A 16778-nucleotide genomic window follows, 5' to 3' on the forward strand; every position below is an offset into this window, starting at 1 on the left:
ATATCATGCAAAACTTGGGTACTCTTGAGAAAACTACAACAAATCTAAATTAAATACTTAAGCAGAATCATGTATATAATACAATGGCCAATAAAGTTACAACCAATAGTAACCTTTAAACTTTTACTGTACTTTTAAGATTCCCCAAAAGGTAAAGAGATGTGGGAGCAGGTGTCATGGCTATTCCTGGCGAGGATGCAAGGGTCCCGTAGGCGGAGCAGACAACATATGCTCCATTCAGCCAGTCATGTCTCCTGACCCTATTGTGTAACAACTGTGGGTGTTGTTTAATTAGTACACAGCAATGTAAACAAGAATCATAAATTAAGTATGGTCAGTACAATCATCATCATCATCATCATCATCATCATCATCATCATCATCATTTCCTTTTATCCAGCTGTAGCCGGGTAGGGGCAAATATGGTTCCTCTCCACTTTCTTCGGTCTTTCCACCACTCCTCCTCCAACACTGTGTCCCAGTCCAGGTTTCTTTCTATAATGCTGCGTTGGATGGTATCCTTCCATCTCAATCGTGGTCGTCCATGGCCTCTCCTTCCTTGGATTTGCATTTCCATCACCTTTTTTGGCATTCTTTCGTCGCTCATTCGCTTTATGTGCCCAAACAATCTTAGTCGGCTCTTCTCTATTCTGTCATTCATTTTTTCCACTCCAATTTCTTCCCGGATTTTCTCATTCCTTATTTTGTCTCTTCTACTCTTCTGTATCATACTCCTCAAGAATTTCATTTCGGCTGCCTGTATTCGACTCTCATCCTTCTTTGTCATTGTCCAAGTTTCTGCTCCGTAAGTTGTTATGGGTACATAATACATCTTGTACATAGTATCCTTTGCTTCCATTGGCACATCTTTGTCCCGTAACATATTTCTTACACTATGATAGAAACAACTTCCAGCTTGAATCCTTTTACTAATCTCAGCATCCAGTCGAGCATTCTCCATTTATTCACTCCCCAGGTATTTAAACGTTTCCACTACTTCCAGGGGCTTGTCTGCAAGTCTAATCTGACCTTTCCCTTCTTTCTCCCCTCTAGTCATAACAAGAGTTTTACTCTTTTCTACACTTATTTTCAATCCACATTCTTCAATCTTCCCATTCACCACATTCAACTGTTCTTGAACCTTCCTGTCGTCTTCTCCCCAATACAATCGTATAAGAGGAAATTGCTGACCAAGTGCAAATTTGTTAACAAGGAAGCCACACTTTCCAGTGTCGACTCTGTTAAATGTAACTTTAAAGCTCTTCAGTCCGTCAAACACACAATTTAAATATTATACAACAACAACATGTTGTTGTTGTTGTTGTATCTTATGGCTAGCCTAGATTCCAATTCATCAGCTTTCTTGCGTTCCAGTATAGTTGAATGAGATTTTCTGAAGTTCTGGCTGTCACATCAAGTTTGTTGCAATGTAGCAGGTGTTCCTTATCCATTTTGCTTCCAGGGTCATGGCAAAGTGTGCATTTTTCAGATCTCAGGATGTTTATTCATTTCAGACGAGTTGCCAGAAGACAGCCATGGCCAGTGTTAAGTCTAAAGAAGGCTATAGCTTCTCTTCTTGGTTTTATTTTATACTGATCCCATTTAGCATCAATAACCTTCCATAATTTGGTGTCTGCTGTTTTCTTTGCCATTTCTTCATGCCTTAGTATTTTTCAAAATCCGTTTTGCTGACATAAAATCAGTCTAACTGGGAGGTGGTTGTTGTAGTGTGGTACATTTTTTGGCTAATCTGTCTGCCCCGTCATTACCTGTTATTCCAACCTGAGAAGGAATCCACTGAAATGAGATCTGTTTGTAGAGTCTTTGGAGGGTTTTGATCACGCATGGAATTTCTGTCAGTTCTTTATTTTGAGACATTATTTGACGAGACTGCTGGGATGGCTGCTTTAGAATCTGTAAGGATAACAAATTTTTGGTAATCATTGTTTTTGCCTAATAACTGTTGTAGTGCAAGGGAAATTGCTTTTATCGCTGCATCAAATTTTTTGTTTTAGCCTTCTTCTAGCAAAGAAGAGGCCTGTATAGTAAACAAGAGTTTAATAATAACGTGTGTGTGTGTGTGTGTGTGTGTGTGCGTGTGTGTGTGTGTGACAAGGACAATCTCTGCAGATACCAATCTTGTTTCTTCTCATCTCCCACTCCCCACTAGGATCCTTTTCTCCTTTTTGTGTTCCTATTACTTTGCCACCTGTATTCTTTATCATGTCTCTTCGTTTCCTGCAAGTTTATCTAGCTTTCTTATCATCCTACCCTTCCCACATGAAGACCGAAGATCTGTCAGGATGCCGCTCAATGAGTGCTAGAGCTAGTGCACATCAAAGTTAATAAACAATGTTATTGAAAATATTTCTCAACATAAGGAACTTTCGTTAACAAACTTCTCCCATATTATGTCCACACCAGAAAAGCTGTTGGTGAGGTTATGATGCATAGGGTCAGGAAGAAGAAAACTGATGCGAAGTGTGGCAAAGAAAAATATTGCAACAGTGTTTAGAACAAATTTTGGAGAGAACAATTAAGTCAGAACTTTTAATTCATGATACAGCAGGATTTCAAAATTTTCTTGAGAATGCCCTACACATGACTTAGTTCTTGTTGACAGTAATTGGGCTTGAAATTGCAAGAAATGATACAGATTATTGGAAAGTCAGCTCCACTAATGAGTCTTTTTTTTTTTTTTTTTTTAAATAGTAAGATTCCTAGCAACTAGTGACTTGGGACATTTCACTTATATATTTGTCATGAGTATCAAAACAAAAAATTTCAGCTATTGCCAAGCGTTATACAACAAGTAATAATAATAATAACTTAAATGTTTCCACCTTTTCAATACAATATATTCACAAATTTACAAAATTATACGGTACTAGTTTCGACCCATCTAGGGGTCATCATCAGCCGTATTGAAGCAAAGATCATTTGTGGCGAAATCCTAAGACAAAGTTAATAAGGATTTCGCCACAAATGATCTTTGCTTCAATACGGCTGATGATGACCCCTAGATGGGTCGAAACTAGTACCGTATAATTTTGTAAATTTGTGAATATATTGTATTGAAAAGGTGGAAACATTTAAGTTATTATTATTATTACTTATATATTGTTCAATACGGACCAAAAACATGAAATTCATAACCATCAACGTTATACAACAATCTCAAGGAATTGATAAAGGTATGAAATAAAGAAAAATTCACATAACCTAGATAGGATAGTATTATTTTGATGATATACAAGTGATTATGGAAGTTAGGTAATTCAGAGAGGAGGGAAGCCGGAAATGAAACTACATTAGAACACAGCTAAAAGAATCATCATCATCATCATCATCATCATCATCATCATCATCATCATCATCAATGCCCCACTCCAGTCGCCCAGGTGCGGTTAACAAGCCTCCTCCACTCCTTTCTGTCCTTCCACTTTTCCTGCTCCATTACTTACAGCTAAAAGAATATCATACAGAATTAAAAGTACCGTATATTAGAACTTTCTCTTGCGATCTGATAGTCAATTTTTAGAAGAAATAAGAAAACATATTCTGTGCTACGAATTTGTGTGCTCTAATAGCATCCTTGCGCATGTGCGAACTGAAATGTTAACAAAAACAAGAAAAGTTAATGAAAAGTTTCATTCACAAAAGTTAAAGATATTTTGTTTATCAACATGCTGGAAAAGCTAACTAACACACTATTTTGTTTATTAACAGTTAAAAAAGTACATAAACATTGTTGGTTAACAGTGTTTATTAACAAAATTAACGAAACATCTCTGTGTGGATGCACCTTTAGGAAGCAAAAACTAGCCCATCAGGGGCTGAGAAGAACTGCGATTGATGACGTGAGAGCCCGTCTATCTGAAGATATGGGGATGGTAGATGTCATTTTGTGTTTTCATGTTTAATTCTATTCTTTTATGCATTAATTTCTAGGCATCACTTGTTTGTTTCTTGTCATTACTTTTTACAAGTGCATGGATATTGTCAGTTACTATGACCATTTTCAAAGCACTATATAACATGTTTATTTCTTGGTCCATTTTCTCACATTACCTGTTATCTTATCAGGTTCATATTTCCGTGTTATGAATTATTATCATATCAGACAGGAAAGGAGGTGGTTGTTCAGATTTGAGTGTAGCCCCATTAACAATATCTGACATCCACTTTCATAGCTATGCTTGTTAACTTGCACTCCATAATATAGCTGAGGAGATCTGAGGTTTGAATCTTGGCACTGGGAAAAGCTATCCTGAGAGTGGTAGTGGTGGTGGTGATTGTTTTAAGAGAACCATCCTCTATATAACACTAATTGGAGAGAGAAAAAAATCAAAGGGATTCGACACTTCAAAAAATGAAGATATCGACCAAAGAAATACTAGGGCCATGCAGGGCACGAAATGAAAGACTCCCTAGCCATCGGAAACCTAACACAGTCGGGGTCAGAAAAGAACAAGAGTGGACCAAGGAAGGTCGGATAAGATAGATGAAAGAGATGACCCTGGCAAAAGTAAGTGGAAGCAATGCCAGGACTCAGCTAAGTGTCCCGTGGTTGCCAACCCATACTCCAAAGTTCAGAGCCCCTGGGGCCCTTTTAGTCGCCTCTTACGACAAGCAGGAGGATACCTGGGTGTTAGACTACCGCCCCCACCCACTGGGGGGGACATAGATGTACTCTTCATTTTCGTGCACAGCCACACTTACCAACAACAGGAAGCCATCGAAATATTCAAAACACAAGAACACAGAAATGCAGAAGGCTGAAGGATACAACAGTCTGTGCAGATGAAGGAACTTCCAATAAATAAGCAACTGCTGGCTATTAAAGTAAATCAATTAGCACAGAGATTCTCTTTGCAGCAAAGTTGAAATGTACCACAGCTCTGTATAGATTAACCTTTGTTGTGTCTTGTAGACTAATAATCCCCAAGATAAAAAACAAAAATAAAAGGTGATGGGAAAAGAAAGTGTTAAAACGGGAGTGAACAACCTAGAAAGTAAGAGAAGGCAGAACATAAGAAAATAAATGTCTTGAAAAAATCAATAGTACTGGAAAACATTCAATTTTGTAAAGGATACTCTTAATTGGAAACAGAGAAAGAGGGAGAAGAGGGGGGGGGGGGGGGAGATAGCTATTATTGGCTGAAATTCTGGTTAATTTATAGTTTTTGTCTTCTTTCTGTACCTGAAAGTTCAAAATATTAAATGAAGTCATTTTCCAGCATTATCAAATCTAGACAGGTCAAGTGTATACTGTGCTATCTTGTACATTTTTACAAAGACTTACAATAATTTATGGTTATACATCTCTACAATATGAACCTCTTATTTCTCTTTAGGAAAGAAAATAAATTAACATTTTTATATGTAATAAAATAGATAGAAATGATCAATTAGTGTATCACTTGTTTCAACCGATCATACCCTGAAGTCTTAGAGAATCTACATGGCGGTCATGTAACTTGTCGAGATACTAAGGTAGACCGAGTTTCACTTTTTTTGGACAAGAGCTGACAATTTCTTTTCATGAATAAGTTGCTTCAGAGGTGTAGCTGCTAGATCCTCCAGAAACAAATGTCAGAAGTTTTTCTTCCTCACAATGATCTGCCTTTGGTAAAAGAGAGGATCGGCAGGATGCATTGTTTTTCCGCTTGTTTGCAACATGACTGTAGGTTAGGTATGTCTACAACACTTTTTAAAATACCAGAGCTCAAATTATTTTATTTGAGATCAGTAACTAAACGAGTTACTGCCAACTCATAATATCAGGTCTTTGAGATGTTTCATCCTAACATACGATCGTAAAACAAGGGCGGAATATGGTTGGTAAAATAAAGATAAAGTAAGAAGAATAACAGCTCTCATTTATTATTATTATTATTATTATTATTATTATTATTAACAAAATGTATGCTTAATGAGGATGGACAGGAAACGGCTCATAAAATGAATCTTTTTGGTTTTCAGATGAGAGAAAAGAGTAAAAATAGTTTCACGAACAAGAATTAACTTTGCCAAATTTTGGTGAGAGAAGAAGACATAATGGACAAATACAGTATAGACAAATCAAGGAGTTCAGAGGTTTCCAGGAGTCAGGGAAGGAGCCAGTAAAGAAGGAAAGATCCTACACAGGAGAAAGATAACGGCCAAAAAGAAAAGGCAGAGGTATCAACATGAAGTGAAGACTGTCAAGCGTTGTCCATAGAAGGCCTGAACGAAAATTAAAATAATAATAATAATAATAATAATAATAATAATAATAATAATAATAATAATAATACAGTAATATTGATGTTATCTCTAAAACTGAAATAGATTTATGAACTGACAATTCCATTGTACTGTCACCAGACATAGTCAAACTTCTGTTACATTCTGAAAATATTTTGCATGCAAGGAAAAACAAGAATAGTAAAATGTTTTAAAGGAACAAGTAGGTAGAATATTCTATTCTTAAGTAAAAAGAGAAACAAAAGAACATGTCAACCCGTCAAGTGAAATAGATAGGTTGTTAATGGTAGTCTGCCTTGAAGAGCATCTCCAACAAGTGACGTAGAAAATGAGTGGGTTTAGGTATTACATTATAAGCCCACATTACATTACACGGATTTAACAAAGGTCAAATAAACAACATACTTGACACTGACATCAACGAGATGGGGGCGGTACATATGCAAAACAACTGAATGGGACACGGTAATGATAGTACTAGTAATACCGTAGCAGGAGGTGATATGATCCATTTAATTCCATCATCAGTTTTTACTTCCCAAGTAAGTTGCTTTGGTGCAGCAGAGGTGGAGTGTCCATTTCAAGGCTCCAAGAATGAAGGTTCTATACCAATTTCCAAAATAACACTTGTATTTATTGTTTAGCAAAGCATACATTACGAGGCCCAGAGAACAGAAAAACCCTTAAACCTACTATACATTATTTACAATCTCATATCTGGATAGTGCCAGATGTGGCCAACAGGAGATCAATCCATTTATCTCTATATATCCTCAAACAACACTGCTACAATATGCTGAATGGTCTGTTCAGGAGCACAAGTCACACTAGGGAGACAGAACTTTGCACCACTGGAACAAAGTCATCCAGTGCAGATTCGGTGGTTAGTCCAGATCCCTTTCAGAGCGGTGCAGGTTTTCCTTGGTCCACTCACCAATCCACATGACAATGGGATCAAAACAGTTCCTTGCAAGACTTCTCAGGCATGACAGAACAGTAGATACGCATTTTCGATCGATCGATCAATCAATCAATCAATCAATCAATCAATCAATCAATCAATCAATCAATCAATCAATCAATCAATCAATCAAGATCTGCATTTAGGGCAGTCGTCCAGGTGACAGATTCCCTATCTGTTGCTTTCCTAGCCTTTTCTTAAATGATTGCAAAGAAATTGGAAACTTGTTGAACGTCTTCCTTGGTAAGTTATTCCAATCTTTAACTCCCCTTCCCATAAACAAGTATTTGCCCCAATTTGTCCTCTTGAATTCCAACTTTATCTTCATATTGTGATCTTTCCTACTTTTAAAGACACCGCTCAAACTTATTCGTCTACTGATGTCATTCCACGCCATCTCTCCACTGACAGCTCGGAACATACCACTTAAAGTCAAAGTATTATTATTATTCGACTTTAAGTACATTTCAATACGGACCATAACATGTGATTTGTAACATAACATACCTACCACTTAGTCGAGCAGCTAGTCTCCTTTCTCCCAAGTCTTCCCAGCCCAAACTTTGCAACATATTGTAACACTACTCTTTTGTCGGAAATCACCCAGAACAAAATGAACTGCTTTTCTTTGGATTTTTTCCAGTTCTTGAATCAAGTAATCCTGGTGAGGGTCCCATACACTGGAACCATACTCTAGTTGGGGTCTTACGAGTGACTTATATGCCCTCTCCTTTACATCCTTTACCCCTAAATACCTTCATCACCTTGTGCAGAGATCTGTACCTTTCATTTAAATCATATTTATAGGATTACCCCAATGCAGATCTTTCCTCATATAAAGACCTAGGTACTTACAGAGATTAAGCTAATTTCTTTGAAGAATACAGATATCCTCAAGAATAATATAATTTAAAAAGTTTAGTACTCCACCTAAGTCAATACACTTTGTGTATGTTTTATTTACAATTTAAAATTCCAGAAACATTACAAAACTTAGTGATCAGGACATGTTTTGGCCTTTATACAAAACGAAGACATGTAAAATATCTGAATATTGCATACTGTAGTGAATCTTACATTATTATATAATAAAATGTTTTAAGTTAAAATGTTTCATTTTAAACATCAAGAGGATGAATGAGTTACAAATGTTGCAGAATGATTAATAAAACTGAAAATGTAGTCCTTAAAATCTCTAAACTATTGTGGGAGATGTAGTAAAAAGTTCTAAGTTTATGTACTTCATTTCAAATATTGTCCAACACTCATGTTGAAAACCAAATTTGTAAGTTCCAAATGTATGTGGATAGCACATCTTCATATTGCCAACCAACAGAAACGGTTCAAATTTATATTTAGAACTGTGACAAAAGTACCTTAGAAAGGTTATGAAATATCTAAAAAGAAGAAAAACACTAAGAGTTGAGGGAAGTAAGTGAAAATGAAAATTATTAACTCTCTCCCCATTAGCTCCGTTACTGCAACCCGCAAATTTATTTATTTATCTATCGTATGGCATATATATATATATATATATAGAAACAAGAAAGCAAGTACATTATATTTTAATGTCCAAAGTTGTTATCCATTCTAGAGCCTCTGTATTGGCCTCGAGAAAATCAAACCAATCTCCAGGGTAGGCTCTTCTGCTACACTTCTTTACAATGTGTTCGATGGTTTGAAAAGGAGCACCACATCACACTCGAGAGATTGTATCTTTCTCCACTTATACAGGGACACAGCAGAGACATCATGACCACATTGAATTCTATTAAGGATGGTCCAAGTTCTTCTTGGGAGATCAGACCTCGAATTAGGTGGGAAGAAAGGCCAGAGAACATCAGCTGTTTTTGAGATCCAATCTTCCTTCCATTGGGCATAGGGGTTGCTTCACATCCGCAGGTTAAACCTTCAAAAGCCCTACACGTGACCCCTGGGTGGTGCTAAGGAAGCAACAACATTGGCGGCTGGACCTATCTTCTAAAGATTTGCAAACTGTATGAAACCCACAAATGAAATGCATCAACTCAGGAGAACTTTTAACTACATCTGGAGTCTGTAATATTTAGCTCAGTAACATTTTCTGTAAAGCACAGCACACTGAAGGGGTGAGATAATGCAGCAAACTAACAGCCACTTGCTTGGACAGTTCTGAGTAGCCTCTCTAGACCAAAATGCTTCCCATTTGACACTAACTATAATTCCACTTAAAAGATATGCAGAAGTAAATCTTTCCATGAACCAGAGGACAACCGTGCATGTATTTTATGTGATATCATAACTTGTTACACAAACTAAGTGAAAAATCATTATTTATAGTTTAGATTTTCTACAAATTATGTACATTTTATGGCCACTTTGGCTGCAATAAATTCTTATTATTAATTTAGGAACAACAATTTTGCCTTCAAGAATTGATACCTGAGCTTCAGCACAATGAAACTCTGAGGGAAAACTAGAAGACACACATTAAGAAAATAGACAGGAGGAGGATACCTAAACAAATCCTACAATATCTGCTGCCAAACTGGAAAAAGATCTATTGCTATTGGACATCCTCCAGGCAGAGTCAAGACCAACTCTACAAAAAAAGAAAAAGACTTTCGCTCACAAGTTCTACTGTAGAATGTATGTTTTATTTATTTATGTATGTATTTATTTATTTATTTAATAGGTTGTAAGATTCTTTTCTCTTCTGAGTAAGTTGTCAGTGGACTCCCTGTAAACCTCTTACCCACCCCACCCCTGGCTAGCCATTTGTTTTATGTCGCACTGATAAAGACAGGTCTTAGGATGATAAGACAAGAAATGGTTAGGACTGGGAAGGAAGTGACCATAGCCTTTATTAAGGTGCAGTCTTTGCCTGGAGTGAAATGCCTTGTGCTGACAGTGGGGCTCTAACCCACCATCTCCTGAATGGAAGCTTACGGCTACATGACCCAAACCACGCGACCAACTTGCTCGGACCCATCTGTGGTCCCACCTCCGTTTGGCAATCTCCACCATTTTAAACAATCAAGTTGACAATTAACTTTTACAAATGCTCTTCAATTAAATCACCATAACCATGATGCCATTCCCTGAAATACATACAGCAATAAATGGATACAAAATATAACTAACACAATATGAGATACTGTCAAACCTGCCAGCAAACAATACTTACCCTTTAAATCACAGGGAATTTACAAACACAAGAGCATCATCAAAGCAAGCGTAAGAGATGCAGCACAAAAGAACCAACTATTTGGCGACTACTATTTAAAATAATCTAGTAATACGGTCAGCAACCACCTCTGATATAGAAAATGCAAACCTGTAGACATGTTTATTAAAAGTCTGTCTCTCCAACAGAATTCAACACAACTTTGTAGGTTGTCATAACCTATTGGGAATGGTTGATTATGGAACACTGAGTGACTGAATTAACTTCCTTAAAGTGATAAGCTAACAATTAGAAACTAAACAACATTCAATATGAACTGCATGCTTTTAATTTAATTAAATGCCCATATAGGTTTCAAATTCTCAATTCTCACTACAAGCTTAGCTTGTGTTGAGAATACCTGCAGAAAATTGGATGGCACCTCAAACTTCAATTCTATGTACTCAAATAAGGTCCCATTCTGTGTAAAAATATGTATCCCTCTTCTGATCATGAAGTAAAACTTCATTTCGATAGCTGTACCACAAAGCATGACACAGTCTAAGAAAGTAAATTACATGGGAATTTGTATATCATGAATTAAAAGAAACCATATGAGCAGAGAATAATGGAAAACAAGAGCTGACAACTATTTGCCTTCTTCAATCTCTCATACAATTAATTGTCAAGATCTGCCTAGCAATTTCACTCTGAAAAAGTTAATTCAGGCATCTCTGCCATGCAGAAGAGAGAAAAACAAGCAAGAATATCCTAGCACTATATATTTTATATATTCACATCCATCTTTATTATTAACACAATATTTGTTCCCAAACTTAAGTAACAATAAAGAATGGGGCATAAGACTTTCTATAGTATAGTTCTGATAAATGTGACTACTGAACATTAAGTTGTGCTTAAATATACTTAGAAAGAAAAAAAAAAAATCATAAACTTGCAAGTACAAATTTGGTCACTGCTTTATCATGTGAGTATAAAAGAAAGCTGTTACTCTTATTTAATTCCTTTGATAAGCATTTCACTATAAAGTTGTCAATACATTATTTACCCCCCACCACTTTTTCTCCTCTGGAAGAGACTAGAACAGACCTACAGTGAACATTTAATAGCCTCATGTCGGGCACCCACCTTCCCTTTCTATCCGCTGTACCTTCAGCATCACACTTACCTCCTCTGTAACGTTTTACAGCATCACAAGATACTACTCTTCTTTCCTTTCTCATACTGATGAAGACTTACTATAGTGTCCATTTTAGAGGCCCTCTATTCTTTTATGGATGTCTCTTGTACCCTTGCTCAATTAAGCCATCCTGTCTATATTTCAAATTACATAATTAAGACAAGAATTACATAGTTAAATTACATACCATTTAATTCTGGAATTAAACCTGGGAATATTTTTCAAATCCCTTTTTAAAACCGAGGAAAACTGACGTTCATGGTTTAAAACGTGACGGTAATTCTGCAAAAATTTCATAATTTTCATTGTTCCAAACACAGCACAATGTAAAGGCTCTTAAGAAAAAAAAACTACCTGTCAAAGCAATCTTTGAAAGTACTATTATTTCTAGATTCGTTATACCCAACTAAGGAACGTGTATGAACTTATCAGCATTTTTTTCTTTTCCCAATATCTCTTCATCCTCTTGCCGTGTTCCTTTTTACGTTGTTCAGTCCATCCTGTATTTAGCCGGTGGGTTTTACAGATAATCTGTGTTCTGAATTTTATTCTATCTTGAACGTTTTTTTCATTAATGCCAATTTCATTTAGGTCTTCACTGATTTCCTTTAAGCAATTATTTTGATTTTTCATTGATAAGGCTTTAGTTTAAAAGTTTCTTTGTGAGCCTGTTATTATACATTCTATATAAGTGACCATGAAATTGTAATCTCCAGTTTCTGTAACTTGATAGATTTCATGTGATTTATTTTTCATCCAAATTCCATTTTTGCATTTTGGTCCTAAGATTTTCCTGAGGATTATTTCGTCATCATCATATTATTATTATTATTATTATTAATTTCTAGTGACGAACCTCAACTTTTAGTAAAATCTCTTATCTGCAGTCATCTGAAAACCTGCACTGCTTTCACAAGCAAGAAGAATTGTGGCTGCTACTGGGAAGAAGGGGTGCATGATATATTTATCAGTGTACCTGCTATTGGATATTTGTTTTAAAATCTCTGTTGTAAATTAATAGAAAAAACACAAAACAGTCACATCAACAAAATTCTACATGAAGGTTGAAATTTATATTTTCTTGCTCAGTTTCCTTCTTTGGCTAGAATTAATCAGTTACTGTCAAAAGGAAAAACAACCTGCAGTTACCTCACTGAAGATGTTTAGAATCTGTTATCATAATCCTATCTATATTGGTTTGGGAACAAATATTATAAAACATTCTTCTGCATGACAAGAGAAACTCTTATAGCAAACAAAAAATAGTGCATTGTGCATACCCGTGCTTAAGCGTCGGCTGCTGATGCGGCTGTGGCTTCATGTACAGGTTAAACAACGACTTGGTGGCTAGTCTAGAAAACAGACAAACATGCAGAAACATTCCACTACAACAGCCCCACCCAGCAGTGTCTACTGACAGTGCTGGCTGGTTTAAAAGTTCATAAAGCAAGCTAGAAATAATGAATAATTAAAATTTTTATAACATAATGCAGCAATTTACAGAGAACATTCATCACATGCACAGGCCAAAGTATAATGCACTTAAAACCTTTGAGAGGAAGTTTGGATATCCTACTTCGGTATTCATGTTTACTGCAAGCTGTGAACTTCTTGCAATATTCTGACATTAGTGAGAAATGAATACCCCAACAATCATCATCATCAAGTCGTCGTGCTCATTACTGAGCATCGTGACCTCATAACTATCATTTCCGTGTTGCAACCTTGACAAGATGTCTCCATCCTGAGCGCTTTTCACATTTCTTTAATATGATCTGAAGTGGTAGACCAGTTCTTCGCCTGATCTATCCCAAAAGAGTCCATGCAAATTTTATGGAGATTTCGAGTCTGGTTATTAAGAGTTTTAGAATATAAAGAAATATTTCTGGCCACATTTTATCAAAGCTCCAGATTGTAAGGGGCAGAAGGAGAGCTTTGCCTAACGTTGCATAGAATTCAATTTTCTATTTGCAGATGACTTAAAATTTTACAAGAAAATTTGTAGTGATACGTTAAAACTGCAACTTGATACTGATAATTGCTAGTGAAGAAATATGGAGCCTAAATTTCACTCTGTTCTGACATTGGTGACCGAAAATATTTGACATTTCTATTTAAAACAGTCCACCTGATTTCAACAATACTCCTCCAGCCAACCAATTTTTGTTCACATTTGGACTTATTTCTAGTCAAATCAGCACTAATTTTGATCACAGCAGACTGGAGAATGATAAATATTTTTAACAAAAGCAAGTTTTTATTGTATACTCTTAAGAGAATGAATAACCTGATGGCTGATCTTTTCACATCAGAAACCTCCACACCTGAGCCCTTTTCAGGGCCACAGTTAACGATTATCTCTGTCAACATAGAAGGCATAACACCAGCCAATGAAGAACTGTTACAAGAACTATGCAGTAAGCACCAATGCCATATACTGTGCATACAGGATACACATAGAAATTGTAAAACGCGGAGGCCAAAAATAGACGGAATGCGTCTCGCCATCGAAAGACCACATTATAAATATCGAAAGGCTATTTTTATTCATCCAGATATCCAGATTTCATCCACAGCATTCACAGAGGAAAACAACATTGAAATCCTTACTGTAGAAACAGCTAATTGCACCATTTCATCCCTTTATAAACCACCTGTTGCTGAATTCACTGTCAACGAGCCATCCAATTTCGGAAAAGCTCTCCTTCCACTCATGGTAGAGCGTCAACTAGCTCAAAGCTTTTCCCTGTTAAGGCGGCTGAGTGTTGTGTGGCAGGTTCTGAGTTACTGGCGCCTCTGCTGAACACATCTACTGCATCATTGCAGGAAAATAATTTGGAAGTCATTATCTTAAAGATGCATAAATGTTTAGAATTAAGAAATAGAATATCAGCAATAAAGTTCAAACCATTACTGACTAGGTGGTTCATTTCGACAATTACTAAAACATGGCACGTACTACGATCGTCTGACGAGAAGTCATGTGCATGCGGGGTAAGAGGTGCAGAGGGTAAGCATAGCTGCTGCGCATGCGGCAATCTCAAGTCTCAACACCTGATAAGAAACATCTGTTCCATCCGCGGGGATTCTTGTGGATAATAATAATAATAATAATAATAATAATAATAATAATAATAATAATAATAATAATAATAATAATAATAATAATAATAATAATAATAATAATTATTATAATTTGACTCCTCTAGGCGATGTGCGCGTCATGATGAGGATGAAATGATGAAGACAACACGTACACCCAGCCCCCGTGAAAGCAAAATTAACCAATGATGGTTAAAATTCAGGACCCTGCCGGGAATCGAACCTGGGACGCCTGTGACCAAAGGCCAGCACGATAACCATTTAGCTATGGAGCCGGACATTCTTGTGAATTAAGGTGGAGCAGTGATGTTTGTAGCTTAGTGTAGTAATTACTGTTATTCATGCTGTACCTACAAGCTGCCACGACTTCTCGTGAGACGCAGACAGTACTAAATGTCAAAAGTTGCAGCCGTGATCCAAACACACCACCTTTCAATTTTTTATTGATGGATGTATTAACATATTGATTGATTGATTGATGGATTACAAATACAGAATTATGTTTAGGCTGTTAAATTTTCTATTCTGTAGTTCTATAACTGAAAAGAATTTTATGGTATTGCCTTTGCACATATACAATGCCTTTCAAAAAAATTGAAGCACCCAGAAGGGAAGGAGGAAACTAAATGAAACTTCAAATGTTGAGAGGGTATGCGATGTTATTTCAGTGATTACAGAATCCATTTACCTAATCAATACTATATATATGTGTGCAAGTGCTGTGTATAGTATATTAGGTGGGAACATCCAATTTTATAATTGTAAACTGTAAGCCATCAATAAGGAAAATTAAATGAATATCGCATGATACAAAATAAAGTCACATTTACAAAGAACTTGGCACTATGAACCAACTTATCAGTATGACGCTGCACCCACTCTGGCCTTGATGCATGCACTGATTCAGTTGGGAAGCGAGTCATAAAGCCATTGTATCCTTTCCTGAGGCAAGTTGGCCCACAACTGTCTCAAATGGTCCTTGATGTCTTGGATACTGGCAATGGTACGGAGCTGACATCTGAGCTGGTTCCACACATTCTATCAAGGACAGATCTGGGAACCTTGCTGCCCATAGCAGTACATCAACATCACGCAGACAGTTAATACAAGCGTGTGCCATGTGTGGATGAGCACTGTACTGTTGAAAAATTGAACCACAGTATTGTCACATGAGAGATAATATGCAAGGACGCAGAATGTCCGCGATGTACTGTTGTATCATAGTCTTTATGATGTACTGTTGTGCCAAGCGAGTTCCCTCGATCACTACCAGCCGTGACCTGAAGTCATACCCGATAGCTCCCCACACCATGCCGCCAGGATTTAACAGCGCTGTACGTCTCCAAAACATTGGAAGAAAGGGGCCTCATCCCAGGTCCCCGCCATACTCTCAGATGATGGGTCATTCAGGGTAGTGCAGAACTGTGATTTATCACTGAAAACAATGTGAATCAATTCATCAGCAGTCAAGCCCCGTGGTGTAGGAGGCAACGTGTCCGCCTGTCACCCGGCGGCCCCGGGTTCAATTCCCAGTCGGGTCAGGGTTTTTTCAATTGTAATGATCAATATCCCATGCCTGGAAATTTGGTGTTTGTGACATCCTGAACCTTCTTTTCCTCACACACAACATTTCACACTACCGCCATTCTAATTACACGCAGGTTCATACAATATGGTACCAGTAGGGGCAAAAGATCCACATGGGTCAACGCCCCGAACAAATAGCATTAAAGAAAATTCATCAGCAGTCTATGCCTACCGGTCATGGCACCACTCCAAATGCAGCAGTTTGTGTTATGGTGTTAAAAGCAGCCCACGCTGCTGCTAGTCTTGAACCAATGTTGTGGGATGCCACAGAATGTTACTTGTTCTTGAATAGCAGACGCAGATGTGAAGGTGTTACAATGTGCTTGATGTACAATACAGAAGTGGTCGACTGGAACCTTGATGACGAGTATGCCTGCCCTCACATTCCCATTTAGTCCAACATCGTGTCATTGTCACATCCGAATGCTCCACAAATCTGGATATTACACAATTCGATCAGCCGGCCAAATGAAGACCCACGGGGCCACTTTCAAACTGTCAGGTGCTGATAACACTGTCTCACATGAGTACGC

At 37.1% G+C, this 16778-nt stretch overlaps 1 protein-coding gene across 5 annotated transcripts in view; it reads right to left on the bottom strand.

Moving 5' to 3' along the window:
• Positions 1 to 16778, bottom strand: part of LOC136883357 (echinoderm microtubule-associated protein-like 2) — a 340211-nt gene that overhangs the window by 84125 nt on the left and 239308 nt on the right. For all 5 annotated transcript variants that reach the window (XM_067155614.2, XM_067155610.2, XM_067155612.2 and 2 more), the window contains one exon: positions 12837 to 12908. In XM_067155614.2, coding sequence (XP_067011715.2) covers positions 12837 to 12908 — 72 coding nt within the window. The remainder of the gene's footprint in view (positions 1 to 12836; positions 12909 to 16778) is intronic.

Source organism: Anabrus simplex, chromosome 11 (genome assembly GCF_040414725.1).
Source record: "Anabrus simplex isolate iqAnaSimp1 chromosome 11, ASM4041472v1, whole genome shotgun sequence".
Lineage (NCBI taxonomy): Eukaryota > Metazoa > Arthropoda > Insecta > Orthoptera > Tettigoniidae > Anabrus > Anabrus simplex.